This window comes from Convolutriloba macropyga, chromosome 5 (assembly GCF_964194025.1).
Source record: "Convolutriloba macropyga chromosome 5, txConMacr16.3, whole genome shotgun sequence".
Taxonomy (NCBI): Eukaryota; Metazoa; Xenacoelomorpha; order Acoela; family Convolutidae; genus Convolutriloba; species Convolutriloba macropyga.
In genome coordinates, this window is record NC_134472.1 from 59,421,119 (window position 1) to 59,435,443 (window position 14,325).

At 37.3% G+C, this 14,325-nt stretch overlaps 1 protein-coding gene across 2 annotated transcripts in view; it reads left to right on the forward strand.

The window, feature by feature from the left end:
• Positions 1 to 471: 471 nt before the first annotated feature.
• LOC142340132 (trypsin-1-like) overlaps positions 472 to 14,325 on the forward strand; it is a 36,266-nt gene continuing 22,412 nt past the window's right edge. Inside the window, exons 1-2 of one of the 2 annotated variants that reach the window (XM_075390597.1) lie at positions 472 to 881; positions 954 to 1,043. In XM_075390597.1, the coding sequence (XP_075246712.1) occupies positions 758 to 881; positions 954 to 1,043 (214 nt within the window). In that variant the 5' untranslated portion in view covers positions 472 to 757. Of the gene's footprint in view, positions 1,044 to 14,325 lie in introns of both variants that reach the window. The other variant, XM_075390596.1, reaches the window with a different exon arrangement.

The following is a 14,325-nucleotide window of genomic DNA, read 5'->3' on the forward strand; positions in this document are numbered from 1 at the left end:
TAAATTTGTCGAATTTTAATTTCTCAACGGTTTTGTTCATTGACATTGCTTTGTAAAGATTTTGTTGATTGTCACCGTTTTGAAATTTATAAAATAAAAAAGGTATTTTATGATTTATTTTTGTTTAAAAAGTAGCCTATATGTCTGTGTACAATTTTTGCCGAAAACTTGAATCCATTTGTATCATTATTGACGTCATGTATCGTTTTCTTTCCTATGGCTCTAAATTTTCCGTTTAAAAGGTCCCTAAACCAAAAAGACCCTATCTGTATTTAAATGGTTCTGTAAATCATGGGTAGATCTGAAAACGACTCAATTTTACTCCTGACAAATTTAACATAATAATTAGGTTCCATATACAAAGTAGCACTTGTTGATGAAAATTCAAGTTAAACTACTGTTTAACCTCATTTTGCACTCTTGTATCGTTTTTCCATACTAGCTTTATAAATAATAACAGCCTCGGTTTATCGAAGGAACTTTTGCTACCGCACAGTGAAACGAAACTTGATACTTCTTGAAAAGACCAATTTGATTTTCTAAGCGAGGCAAGGTTTCCTGATTTTGAGTTCTCTGCTTTTTTGAGAGAATTTTTAAAGTTTTAGAAAAGGAAGAGACTTTGCAGAAGTATATTTTAATTCTTGAAACAGATGCATAAATAGGTCTTTCATATCTGGTACATGTATAGATCTTTTTGAACAAGGTTCTTACCAAGTTTTCATGAAAAATCTCAAGAATTGTTTCTCTGGGTGAGAGAATGAATTCTCTGTTTTATCTGATTTTAATCGGGATTCTAACGTTTTGTGGAATTAGTGCTGAAGCGAGTGTCGAAATTTCTGTCGGGATTGATAATGTTGAGAGAATTTTTGGCGGTGAACGAAGTAAATTTGTTGCATTTTTTGTCAAAGTGACCTTGTATAAAGTTTATTCTCCCGAAGGTATGATTAATGTAGGAATTTGCGGTGGTACTTTGATATCTAATCATCACGTTATCACTGCAGCCCATTGTCTTTATGATGAAAACCGAGCAGAACATCAGAAAGGTAAAAATAAATTTTCCTTTTAGAATAATAAATATCCCACCCCAATCCCCCAGTGCACTATATGAGCCACGAAATTGCACAACATCTGTGCAATTAAACATTTTCGTTGTGAAAAAACAATGTGTTCAAAATGACATCACAAAATTAGACTTGGTTGTACTATATCATGATGTTCCTCAAGCAAATTAAAATTCATTTTTTATGCCAAAAATTTCAATAAAACCGTACACAAAAATTGTGATTTATTGCAGTTTGAAGATGGTACGCCAATTCTATACCATGCAAAAAATAGCACTGGTAGTTTTTCGCTGTAAATATTTCAAAACGGACCCGTATCTAAAACAAAGCAGGGACCGAACAAATAAATGACGTAAAACGGAGTTAGTGTCTTCAAAAATGACAATTTATAATTATTCTCAATGCGTATTATTTATAAAAGGAACTAGCAATAAGTGCAATTAGTTAAGGTTTGAATTTTGTCAATAAACTAATATACCAGAGTCAACTGATATAAATTATCAGTAAAATTGCGTCAGCTAATCAGATCCTTATACTTGTTTCGTCATCAACTATCTCTACGAAAGAGAATAAATCTTTTCAAATAATTTACATTTTCCCATTTGAATTTTGATTCCGTTATTTCCAATTTTTCATATTTTTGTTCTTTTGATTGAAATGACAAGCAGATAAGTTGGGGCACAAACATTTTTTATCTTAAAACCACACGCGATAATGCTAGGAATCTTTCTTGTGAAACAGAATTTCTTCCACAATTACAAATGAACAGAGTATAGCTAAATAGATTGTTGAATATTCTACAGAAGACAAAAGACCGTTTTTGTAAAAACTCCAAAATGATTGATGAAATGTCTTTCAACGCACTCCACAGCACTTTTACCCGCCACACTCTTTCCCTCTTTTTGGCATCAAATTACTTCAAGACGGTTCAATTATTTCAAATTGTAATCGGAAGCTGAATAAGCGTCCAACTAAAATTAGGAAACAGTTGCGGAAGAGAAAAACCAAGATAGTTTCAGAGAAAGAAACGAGAATTATTCAGACAATCTTTTGTTGTTCCGACCCCACTTGTTGGGGGAGGAACTATATACCTAAATGCGTTTTTTTTTCGGACAATTCTGGCCGATCTATATGTTCGTTGTAGAGAAATGAGAGTGGTATTATTAAAAAGCTCTTCTCGCGTAGAAATCAAAATAACAAGATTTTTTTGAATTTTGAATTTTTCGAGGAGTTATCGAGGTTTAAAGTTTTGTGTGAACACGTGATATTTGACATAATTAAAATTCAAATTTAAATCTTACGCTACGAAACTAAACAATGTGTTCCTAATTGATGAAAGACATTAAAAAGGATAGTTATGGTCTCATAGTGAGTTTTAATATTTTTAGAAAAATCGATTTCCATTTGAGAGTTGTTTTTTAAAAAACTTTTCATACTTTTTTGTTTTTCTTTCAAGTCACTTACAGACTAGTCACTTTTCCTATCAAAGTCCCGTTAAAGACAAAACTCATTTACTGTCAATTGATGCCCAATGAACAAATTATTCGTTTTGAAGGAACCGCTCAAGTCTTTTATGGCTTCGAATCTGAGTTTTTGTGAATTTTAAAGAATTTTCATATTCTTTTTGAGGTTTTAATTTTTTAATGATCACATGATAGTCTTCTTAACTAAAATTGAAACAAGCTCCGTTATGAGCACCAACTAAACCTATCTAGTGCTTTGAGGGGACAGCAAAGGGCTGTTAAGACTTCAGAAACAGTTTTTGGAATTTTTTTTAACATTAATTGAGCTTAAACTTATTTCTGTGTACTTGTGAGTCAATCTTAAGAAAAACAGGACCACATTAATTTCTTATGCAACCAAAATTCTTATTGTTGATGATTTTATCTTCCAACTATTGGTTTTTGACATCGATGTAACGAGCTTTCATTTTTTGAAAAAAATTTTGATAATTTTCATATTTTTGGTTCTATTTGAAATCTTATCCTATTATCCTAATGTTGGCAGTTCCCATTGGCTTAGAGAAGGAGTCCAATTGATCATAGATAAAAATTTTCAGAAAAAAGCTTGGGGTTTTAATGATGGATTCGACTATTTCTTCAAGCACTTTTGTAATGATTTTTTTGTTTTTGCCTTTGTTTGTTGTTGTTTTGGTGGTCATAAGATTTATTCTAATGACTTATTGATGACTGAAAAATTTGTTTGCCTTCCCATCGAGGCATTTGTTTTGAATTCCGTTAAAAGCTATTAATTTCGTGGTTTTATTATATTTCTTCACATTTGTTGTATTTTGTGTCGTCTTGTTATTACAAAAATTCTGTTACAGTTATACAACTAATTGAAACAAAAATTTTTACTGAATATTTTATTTTTTAGGGGCCTCGACACTTTTCTCTCTCAATGTTTTTTTTGAATGTGCTGCTTTTGTTCGTTTATTTTATTCTTCAAGTAGTCGTAATTTTTTTTCCAAAAGCTGAGAACTCTCATACACTTTTAATTGAGGATTGAATCAACCTATTCAATGCAGTAAGTTTGTAGCTAAATGTCTAAAAGTTTCTGATAGCTCTTTTCTAATTTCTTTAAACTTCTCAAATATTGTTGTTCTTTTTGTCAACTTGTAATTTATTCTCATCATTGAGAGGTCCCATCTGCTTCTTTGTAATTCAAATAAAAACGTGTTTACTGATGTTATGGCATAACTGTTGTTTTGTTTGTTGGACAGTATGCTTTTTCATAACTTTTTTGTGAGTGGTCTGTATTTGATTTTTTGTCTTCTTTTAGCAAATTCGCGTAATAATATATCACAAAAAGTCGTCAAATGATGCCCAAGTAAACATATTTAAACCTTCAGTATAGTATTTAACTGAATTAGTACCAATAACAACTAAAAAAAACATAATATTCGGATAACAGCTAATGATTTTAATTACATAAATTTGTTTTTTTTTTCAAATTATTTGTATCCTTTATTCAGTTATTCAGCAACTTTAGTCCATTTTTATGGCTTAGTCTAACCAACGACAGATCCTCTTGGTTTCCTGTTGAGGTCTTGGTATTGTCACTTAAATTTTTTTGTTAAAAACTACCGATTTTTCGCCTCATTTTTTCCTCTTTTGTCAACATGTTACCTAGTTTCATTGAAGAAAAATCCTATCTGCTTAGTAATTATGAACAGGTAAATTTGTTTAGTTAGGGTTTTTTTATTGTTATTTGATGTTGTTACTAAGTGCATTTAAATTCAGATAATAAGTTTTTGCTGTATGTCATCAACATTGATGCCCAGTGGATTATTTTCCATATGTGCACTATTTACCATCTGTGCCCGATACTGATTCGACATGGTTAAGAAAAGTCATGCAAGTATTCAGCCATAACAACATCAGAAATCGTGAAGAACAGACAATTTAACAAAAACTAGAAACTGGAAACTGATTAATTTATACTAAACCAATGTAATCCTTTATTAATTCAATAATCAAATAAATCTCACAAAGTTCCTAAGGCGGCCAACGTAACATTCTGGCGCCCAACGAAAGAATGGACAGCTAAAATTTCCTTCTCGAGTATTTTTTTTCTCGTGATCAGGGTAGAGAAGGAAAGTTTAGACAAAGACCCATCCCAACCAACCCAACCCGAGGCAACCCATCATCGCCCTACCCAACAGAGAGTTTATATCTGGGACTCCCTTGATTACCTTATTCTTATTTCCTTTGACTCTGGTGATTCGCCAGTATTTTCCCCAGCGTTGTTTTTTTCTCGCACCTAGAGAATTTTTCCGGAAGTGTTAACAATTTGCAATAAATTTCAGCCATTTGTTTTATTGCTCCGATACCGCCATTAAAATTTTATTTCGCTATTGGCAAAACCAACGTTTCCTACCGTGTGTTTTGGCATAAACCTCGGTTTGTGTCCGGATTTTACTGTGGTTATTTGGTAGATTTTGAGTTTATCATTCTGGTATTGGTATTTGATGGTATCCGGTAAGGTTCGGTAGGCTTGGTAAGGTTCGGTAAGTATTGGTGAGGTTCGGTAAGGCTTGGTAAAGTTTGGTAGATATTGGTAAGGTTCGGTAAGGCTTGGTAAGGTTCGGTAAGGCTTCGTAAGGTTCGGTAAGGCTTGGTAAGGTTCGGTAAGGCTTGGTAAGGTTTGATCAGACTCGGTAAGGATTGATCAGACTCGGTAAGGTTTGATCAGGTTCGGTAAGGTTTGGTAAGGTTCGGTAGTTTTGGTAAAGTACTGCATCAACGTTTTGGCAGGGTTTAGTACACTTTGGTAGGTAATTGTTAACCGGTAGTTAAATAAACAGGTTTTGGCCTTGAGATTTGGTTAACAATGCTACTAAAAGTGGCTAAATTAAATTCAAAGCTCTAGACCCATTCAACAAAACAGAGTTAATGGTTCTTACTCGAACCGGAAAATCAACAAGCGTTAGACATCAGGTAAATTCTACGAGTTCACAAACACCAGCAATGGGTGAAAACGAAGAATCCCAAGTTGATCCTCATTTGAAACACATTAAAAACCAAAAGCTAATGTTTGAAAGCGAAATTGAATCCTGCATCGAATTTGTTGTTTCAGGAATCGATTCCGGGGAGGACACGGAAACTCTAGAAGAAACATTGAGCGAAATTAAAGAGCTGCAAAAGAAACTCGACAACTCCGTTCAAGAGCTTTTGGACATCTCACCATCAGGAGACGCAGACACGCTCTGTTTTCAACTTAGCAAACCAAAATTCAAGATTCGAAAAACAACCGCTGCCCTCCGCAAACACAAAAAAAACTCAAAGCGCAGAAGTAAGCAATGTTTCATCAGGCAACTTAAGGGTAACATTTGATAGTAGCAGCAGTAACCCAACCATTCTTAACACTAACAGGACCCCTAAAAATTTCTCAGCATCCGCTGGGAACGAAGTGTCAGGTCAACTTTTTTCGTCGGACTCTGCAGCGCCCGCTAGCTCAGTTCAATCCAATTCCATTTCGCCGCCGGCTAATATGGAATCCAATATTGGTTTCTCAACGGCTACTTCATCTGGAAATCCTGTTCACAGTGCCTTGTCTTCGGAACCGTTTCTTGCTATTTCAAACAGTAGTTCAGTCAACCAGGACACATCATTTCATGTTTCGAACAGCAATCCATCATGGAGATGCCTTTCCAATCAACAATTCTCAGATCCGTCGGCGTCCGCTACACTTGGCTCTGCTTCATATCAGAACCCCATCTCCATGTCCACTTGTTTCCAGAAATCTGTACCCAAGTTGCAGGCAACAAAATTTGATGGCAACCCACTCGACTGGATGAAGTGGTTCAGCATTTTTCAAGGCACAATAGATCGATCGCCTTTGTCATTATCAGAAAAGATGATACATCTTCAATCGCTATTAACTGGAGAGGAAAAGCATTTAATAGATGGATACGGCTGCAACGGTAGTCTGTATGTCCCAGCGTTGAATCGTCTTGAGGAACACTTCGGAAACCCAAACCGGATAGTAAATGCCTTTCTTGATAAACTCTCGCAGTTCAAACCACCTAATCTGACTGTCCCTGAAAGTTATACCCAATTTTCAGCCTTTCTCTTGACCCTAGTGGATACATTTCAACAACTTGGATTCAATCACGACATCCATTCTACTACAAATCTCAATCAGGCATTAAACAAACTTCCGACACCAGTCCGCCTGGACTGGAACAAGTATGCCCTCGAAAAGTTTTCACTCCAGCCGTCTCTTAAAGACCTTTCTGATTGGTTATCAATCTACGCAAAGGCTTGTAGAGATTTGCCAGCGCCAATTTCCATAACACGACCCAGCCATGGAAGATCAAACTTTGCCCATAAACCATGGATTCAGAAAACTCAAAGTCCCTTGCCCTCATCTACGAGAACGACAAGCATTGGTCAACAAGGTGGCTCCTTTTCAGACGGTAACAAACAAGGCCCCTCCGACAGTAACTTAAAACGGTAACTTAAAACTTTGCTTCAACTGCTTTGGTAGTCATCATGTTCAACATTGCAATTCAAAAAATGTTTGTCGAACTGGCAATTGTGGCCGAAAGCATCATACTCTGCTCCATGAGAGCTTTGGAGACAATAATCAGAGAGTGAAGCCGCCATCGGCCGTTAAATCCGTTCAATTACATGGAACAGGACAAGTAGCTCTTGTTCCGGTTGAACTTTTCAATGGTGTAAAAACTCTTGATACTTACGCGTATCTAGACAACGGAAGTTGTCAAAGCTTGCTGCTTACATCTGCAGCATCAGAATTGGAGGTTGACATGAACACAGTCGCTAAAATGCCTATCAGTGGCTACCATACAACTAGAGAAATAGACTGTTCTCAAGTTTCTTTCCAAATCAAGCCATACAGATCTCAGAATAGCTCAGTAGTTTCAATCGATGTGCTAGCAGTACCAGATCTCAATATGACACCAGTTAAAACCAGTGAGCTGCACAAACTTTGTAGTAAGTTTGATCACCTTAAACACATCACGTTTCCAAATGTCAAACAAAATCAAGTGTGTATAATCATTGGAATTGATAACCTTGATTTAATCCACTTCAATGAGATAGTTAAAGGCCCGAAAAACACACCTTGGGCTGTCAAGACACCATTAGGTTGGACTTGCGCCGGAAAGACCAACATAATTGCAGATGAGCAAAATTTAGTTCTCAAAACCCAAATTTGTTCCCATGGCCAATTGGACAACGAACTTTTCACTAAAGTTCAGGATTGGATGGAGATCGAAAATTATGGCATTGCATCCAAGGAAAAGCACTGTCCAAGAACGATGAAAAGGCTTTGGAAATTTTACAATCCACAACCAGATTCAAGGATGGTCATTACGAAGTTGGTCTCTTGTGGAAAGAGAACGCAAAATTGCCGAATAACAGATGGCTCGCTGAGAAACAGTTGAAGCAGTTAAAAGCAAAGCTTTCCACAAAGCCAGTATTAAAAGAAAAATATGAAGAGACTTTGCAAAAGGACTTGCAAAACGGATATGTTGTAAAAATTGATCCTTGTACCGACAACACAAAGTCAGTTTCTTATCTACCTCATCATCCGGTCCCAAACGAAAATAAGCCCGGAAAAATTCGACGGGTGACTTACGCATCCAGCATCTTTCAAGGCCAATCTCTCAACTCAAATCTGTTGAAAGGCCAGGACTTGCTCAGCAATCTTGTTGGGATTATTTTGCGTTTCAGAGAAAGTCATATCGCAATATCCGCTGACATTGAGCAAATGTTTATGCAAGTCAAAGTTGCTCCTTCAGACCGTTCATATCTTCGTTTCTTGTGGGATCACAACGGCAAAATAGAAGAATATGAACACACTAGCCACATTTTTGGTGCAACGTCATCACCTTGCATTGCACCGTACGCTCTACGTCGCTCTGCAATAGATAATCAGAAACATTTTCCTGAGGTTTCCCATATTGTTGAACGCAACATCTACATGGACGATTTGTACATTTCCACTGATGACGTTGAAAAAGCTGTAAACATAATGAGCAGCACTAAAGCTTGCCTGTCTCTTGGGGGTTTTAACCTCACCAAGTGGAGTTCTAATTCGGCTGCGTTTTTGCAACAAGTCAGTAGGGATCAATTTTTAAACACAAACGAAGCTTCACCTCAAATGCAAACTGTCCTCGAATTACCGTGGAATGCAAAAACAGACACTTATGTAATCGAGAAGAAACTTTTCAAGAAGTTTCCCTTGGATAACACTATGGTAACCCAAAGAAAACTTCTGCGGTTTGTCGCATCCATTTTTGACCCCCTAGGTTTTATAGCACCACTCACCATCCGAGTTCGTAAAAGTCTACAGGCCGCCTGGAATCGTGGACCAAAATGGGACAAACCATTGGACCTCAATGAATTTGCAGATCTAACTCAGCTGCAAAACGAACTACGGGAATTCCGCGAAATTTCAATACCTCGCTGTTTATTCATTAACAAAGCAATAAAGGAAACAGCTCTCCATACATTCTCAGACGCGTCGGAGTATGCACTCTCAGCAGTTTTGTATCTTACATTAATGACGTTCACATTAATGAAAAAGTTTTCTGGTCCGATAGTACCACAGTTCTTTATTGGCTCAGAACCCCAGAGATACGTCATCGCATATTTGTTGCTAACAGGTTGGCAAAGATACTTGATGTATCAACAGCACATGACTCGAATTACATCACCTCAGCTGACAATCCAGCCAATGATGGCTCAAGAGGCTATGAAGTTAAACAGATGAACTGCAGTTCTCGATGGCTCAACGGTCCTTCCTTTCTACAGTTACCAAAAAGTGACTGGCCGAGTCAGGACATCTTGAAAGCACGAAAATCAAACGTTCTCATCGTTCATGCGTTGCAAACCAATCTGCACTCAGCAATTCAATGTCCCATCGACATTGCACGCTTCAGCAATTGGAATCGTCTGGTTAGAGTTGCAGCATACTGCTTCTTCTTCCTCGATCGCTTGAAAAAAACAGAGCAGTAGCTTATCGCTCGCACATCACACACTGGCTTACAAGTACCTCATCGGCGTTGCTCAAAGTCAGAACTTTGGAAGTGAGATTTTGTCTTTACAAAAAGGCAAGGAGATACTTTCGTCGAGTCCTCTAAAGACACTCTGTCCTTTTGTTAACGGAAAAAATGAACTCCGCGCCAAAGGTCGGCTGTCTAAGGCAATGATCTTAGAAACTGCTCGCCATCCGTTAATTTTAGACGGGGTTAACCCAATCGTTAAGCTCCTCATCAAAAACACTCACGTGGTGAATAGTCACTCTGGTGTTGAACAAACACGTTCCTTTCTAATGGAATACTATTGGATTCTGAAATGCCGAGCTGTCGTTAGACAAACAATACGTCAGTGCATTCCCTGCCAAAGAATGGCTCAAGAAATTAGTCCACCTCAGATGTCAGATCTGCTAAGTGAACGTTTACCGCTACAAAATCACTTTGCGTTTGCCACAACAGGCCTGGACTTCTTAGGTCCTTTTCCTATAAAACAGTGTGGTAAATTTGCTACCCGTTATATCCTTCTATTTTCATGCTTAGTTGTAAGAGCCGTTCATTTGGAAGTTTCTGAAAATCTTTCTACAGATTCTACAATGAGTTGCATCCGCAGATTCTTTAGCCGCCGCGGAAAACCAAAAATATTTTATTCTGACAACGGAAAATCTTTTGTCGGCTCTTGTTCCGAATTGAGAAAAGGAATAGAAGCTCTCAGATCCGCGCGAGAATTTGCATCTAAGCTCCACATCTTAGACGTAGATATCAATTGGAAATTTAACCCCCCTCTGGCTCCGCATTTTGGCGGCAGCTGGGAAAGATTAGTTCAAGTTTTCAAACTCTCCCTCTACAAAGTCATTGGCTCAAGAACGCTAACAGACGAAACGCTGTCGACATTCACTTGGGAAATTGAGTCCAACTTGAATTCGCGACCATTGACGAATGTTTCTAGCGATATAAACGATCCACTCCCTTTAACGCCAAATCAATTCCTTTTGGGTAGACCCTCAACCAATCTCCCTGCAGGAGTCTTCTCTCAATGCAAAGTAGCAGTTACTAAATCTTGGAAAACATCACAAATTCTAGTCCAACATTTTTGGAACCGATTTATTAGAGAGTATCTCCCTAACCAGCAGAAACGCTCTAAATGGCATAAAGTAAATCAGAATTTAAAAGTTTACGACTTAGTCTGGATTTTGGAAGATTTCACACCTCGTGGTCTCTGGCCTCTAACAAAGGTAATTGAAGTGTATCCAGGCTCGGATAAAGTAGTTCGGTCAGTCAAAATAAAGACTGCATACGGTGAAAAGATCCGCCCCGTTCTCAAGCTAAGTAAAAGTTCTGAAGAGTAAAAAACATTCACATTCAACGGACAAATTCACATCATTTTAGCACTCAGCTTCCATAAATTCCTCCTGCAGAAATCTACACTATCGTTAATGTGCAGTCACATCACTTACTTGTCGATCAACATACGATTTAAAAAATCCAGTACGTTAAAAGGTCCTTCACTCTTGAGTGGTTATAGTTAGGTACAGGTAGGTACAAGCCGCAACAGGTAGAAATCTCGTTTTTTTTTGCGCTGTGTTGAAAGTTGCTACACCTCAGCAACCTCCGCTTTAGCCTTTTCCGCTTGTGTCGCAATTTTTGGGTATTACAATTCTTTGCCTTTACCCGCGCCGTCAGTTGGAAACGCCGATTTTGAAAATCATTTGTTTTGTTATCTCTTGTAACCATCTTTTTCTTCCCTCAGTTATTTTATCGGAATTATTTATTGGCTACAAAGTTTTTACCTAACAAAGCATCGTCTTTACGGAAGCCGACTATTCTTTGCAACCCTGCAAATGGGGCCGGCGATGTCATCAACATTGATGCCCAGTGGATTATTTGCCATATGTGCACTATTTACCATCTGTGCCCGATACTGATTCGACATGGTTAAGAAAAGTCATGCAAGTATTCAGCCATAACAACATCAGAAATCGTGAAGAACAGACAATTTAACAAAAACTAGAAACTGGAAACTGATTAATTTATACTAAACCAATGTAATCCTTTATTAATTCAATAATCAAATAAATCTCACAAAGTTCCTAAGGCGGCCAACGTAACACCGTATAAAAGAGTTTTGTGTTTTTTTTCTTGTTTTGATGTTTGTCTATTTTTCTCGAAATCTTATCCATGGTAGACCTCGTGAGCGCTCTAATGAGGCATGGCATTATGTAATTCAATTAGTAGTTTGGGTGTGTAGCGATTTCTTTAAAATCAAAGATCTAATTTTGGTTATCTCTTCATTTGGTTGACAATTAAGTCAAAAATGTAGATGTTGTTCTTATGTTTCGCAATCCAGATCTTAAAAATGATGGCAAAGAAACTCATGTTTCGCTCATATATATTGCTCAGGGGCCTTGGTGTTGAAAATAATCTCTACATATTAATTTTAAGGGGTTAGATAGGGTATAAATGGAAAAGATTAGGTTATATTAACTAAATACAAAAGCTTTTTTTTATCATCGTTTTTGTCTCTTAGTTGTCAAACTTACCCGCAAAAATTTAATAACTAATCTTTATTTCGTCTCTTATAATTAAAAAGTCTTAGCCAAACTGTGTTCTGTGGTATTGATAACTTTTTTATGAATACTACTGGTGTTAAAGTTAAACAGCAGTTTAGGGACGCAGAAAAAGTTGTCTCATTTCAAAATCTATTTTTAGAAACTTTCATAATCCCATTTTTCTTGTATACTCGAAATTAAACAGCAATTAGACCGAGATTGTAACAATCAAAAAAGAAAAGATTGCAAATTGGACTGCTGGCTCCAGGAGCCTTTGAATGGTGCTAATATTCAACTTGGGAAAAAATTGAATCGAAAGACACAGTTGACAATAATTGGATCTGTATTGTTAAGTTTTTCGGGACTGGTCTTGATGCACCGTTTCTACAAAATGTATGCAAGTTCCTAGTTTTCATTCATTTTCGCCCAAAATTTCTTCCCGGGAATAGATGGCAGCGTTAGAATAGGCTATTTTCCCGTTTCAAACTGTGTTAATATTAAGCATAGGTGAGATTAACGGGAATCCTCCTGGTACATCCGGTTAAAGAATCACTGGGGTATTTCTACCATGACCAGACTATTTGATTCATTAAAAAAAACTGTTCAACTCACCAAAAAATCGCTGGCAATATTCTGTTAGCTGCTGGTGGGCTTATCTGCTGGATTGTTTTCTTATTTAGATTGCAATGCATTGTTTTTCAAAATAAGCTTTTCAATCAAACCCAGGTTTAGGTGCGCCACCCTAGACTGCTCTGATCAGACCATTTCCCAGAATTTGCCCTCTGATCAGACCATCGCGCGACCCAAGGCCCTCTGATCAGACCGTAGAGCGACCCAAGAAATGGTGCAACCATAGTGCGACCCAAATGACCTCAGATCAGACGATCGTGCGACCCAAAGCCCTCTGATCAGACCGTAGTGCGACGATAAGACCGTAGTGCGACCCAAAAATTGGTGCCACAATACTGCGACCTTCGAGCGACCCAAATATTTGTGCGAATTTCTGGCGACCAAATTTTGTCCAACCATCGTGCAACTTTGCCCTCTTATCAGACCTTTATGCGACCATTGTCCAGACTTTCTTGCGACCTACGATCAAAGTATAGTGTGACTTTGTCCTCTGATCAGACCGTAGTGCGACCATTGTCCAGACTATCGTGCGACTCATGCGTTTCTCACACAATGTAATTTGAGTTGCACCACGCCACCGGTGTGTGACCTAAATGGTCTGATCAGAGAGGTCTAGGGTCGCGCACCTAAACCTGGGTACAGTTTCATAGGGCACTTAATGTGACAACTCAATTTTTTGTGAGCTCTGTTGAGAAAATTATTGTGCACTCATAAATCCTTGTTTGGACAAAATAACAAAGGGCGGAAATGGTAACTTGAATAGAAATATTGGATTACAATAAGCAAAATTTTGACATAGCCATTCAGACTTAGTTTGTTTACATTTCAATACTGATAACAGCGCTTAGACGTTATCCTAGCATAACTGCTCACTTTCACTACTCGAGGATGATTTAGTGCGAACTAACTTATAAACGGTTGAGTGATTCTGAAACAAGATGATGAACATGTTGATGCCCCCTTTTGGCAGTTTTTGATTTTTTTTGTCTTTGGCGAGTTTTCTCGATTAAATTCTTTGTTTTGGTCAGTTGTAATTTTTGCTATCTTTTCAATCGACCATTATTTTTTTAACCTTAGCTCCTTTTTTGTGTATTTTCAATTTTTTTAAGTACCGAAACAATTTTCCTTGTTCAGATGTTGATTAACAGCTTGTTTATGAGTGTTTTTTCTACAAAGACTTCTTCATAGGGCATTTTAGTGGGAGAGGAACTATATACTCAACTGTTTTTTGTTCAGTCATTTTTTGCTGATCGATGTTTTTATCGTACAGGATTGTGAATGGCACCATTAGAAAGCTTAACAAGCGTAGCACTTCAAATTATTTTTTTTTGACTTTCGCTTTTTCCGAAGAGTTACAGAGGTTTAAAAAATTGTAAACCTTAGCCTAACTTCCGTTGTTTTGTTCGCATTTTTGTTTAAACATAAAAGGGACTTGGCGAATTGTTTGAACCAACTATTTTGGCTATATTTCCGGCACAATTTTTGACAACTCCGTAAAAAGGACATCAAATATGGCGATTTGGTCAATTTTGTCCAGTTTAACCGGTAAGGAAGATATTAAAATGTTTGACACAATCTTCGT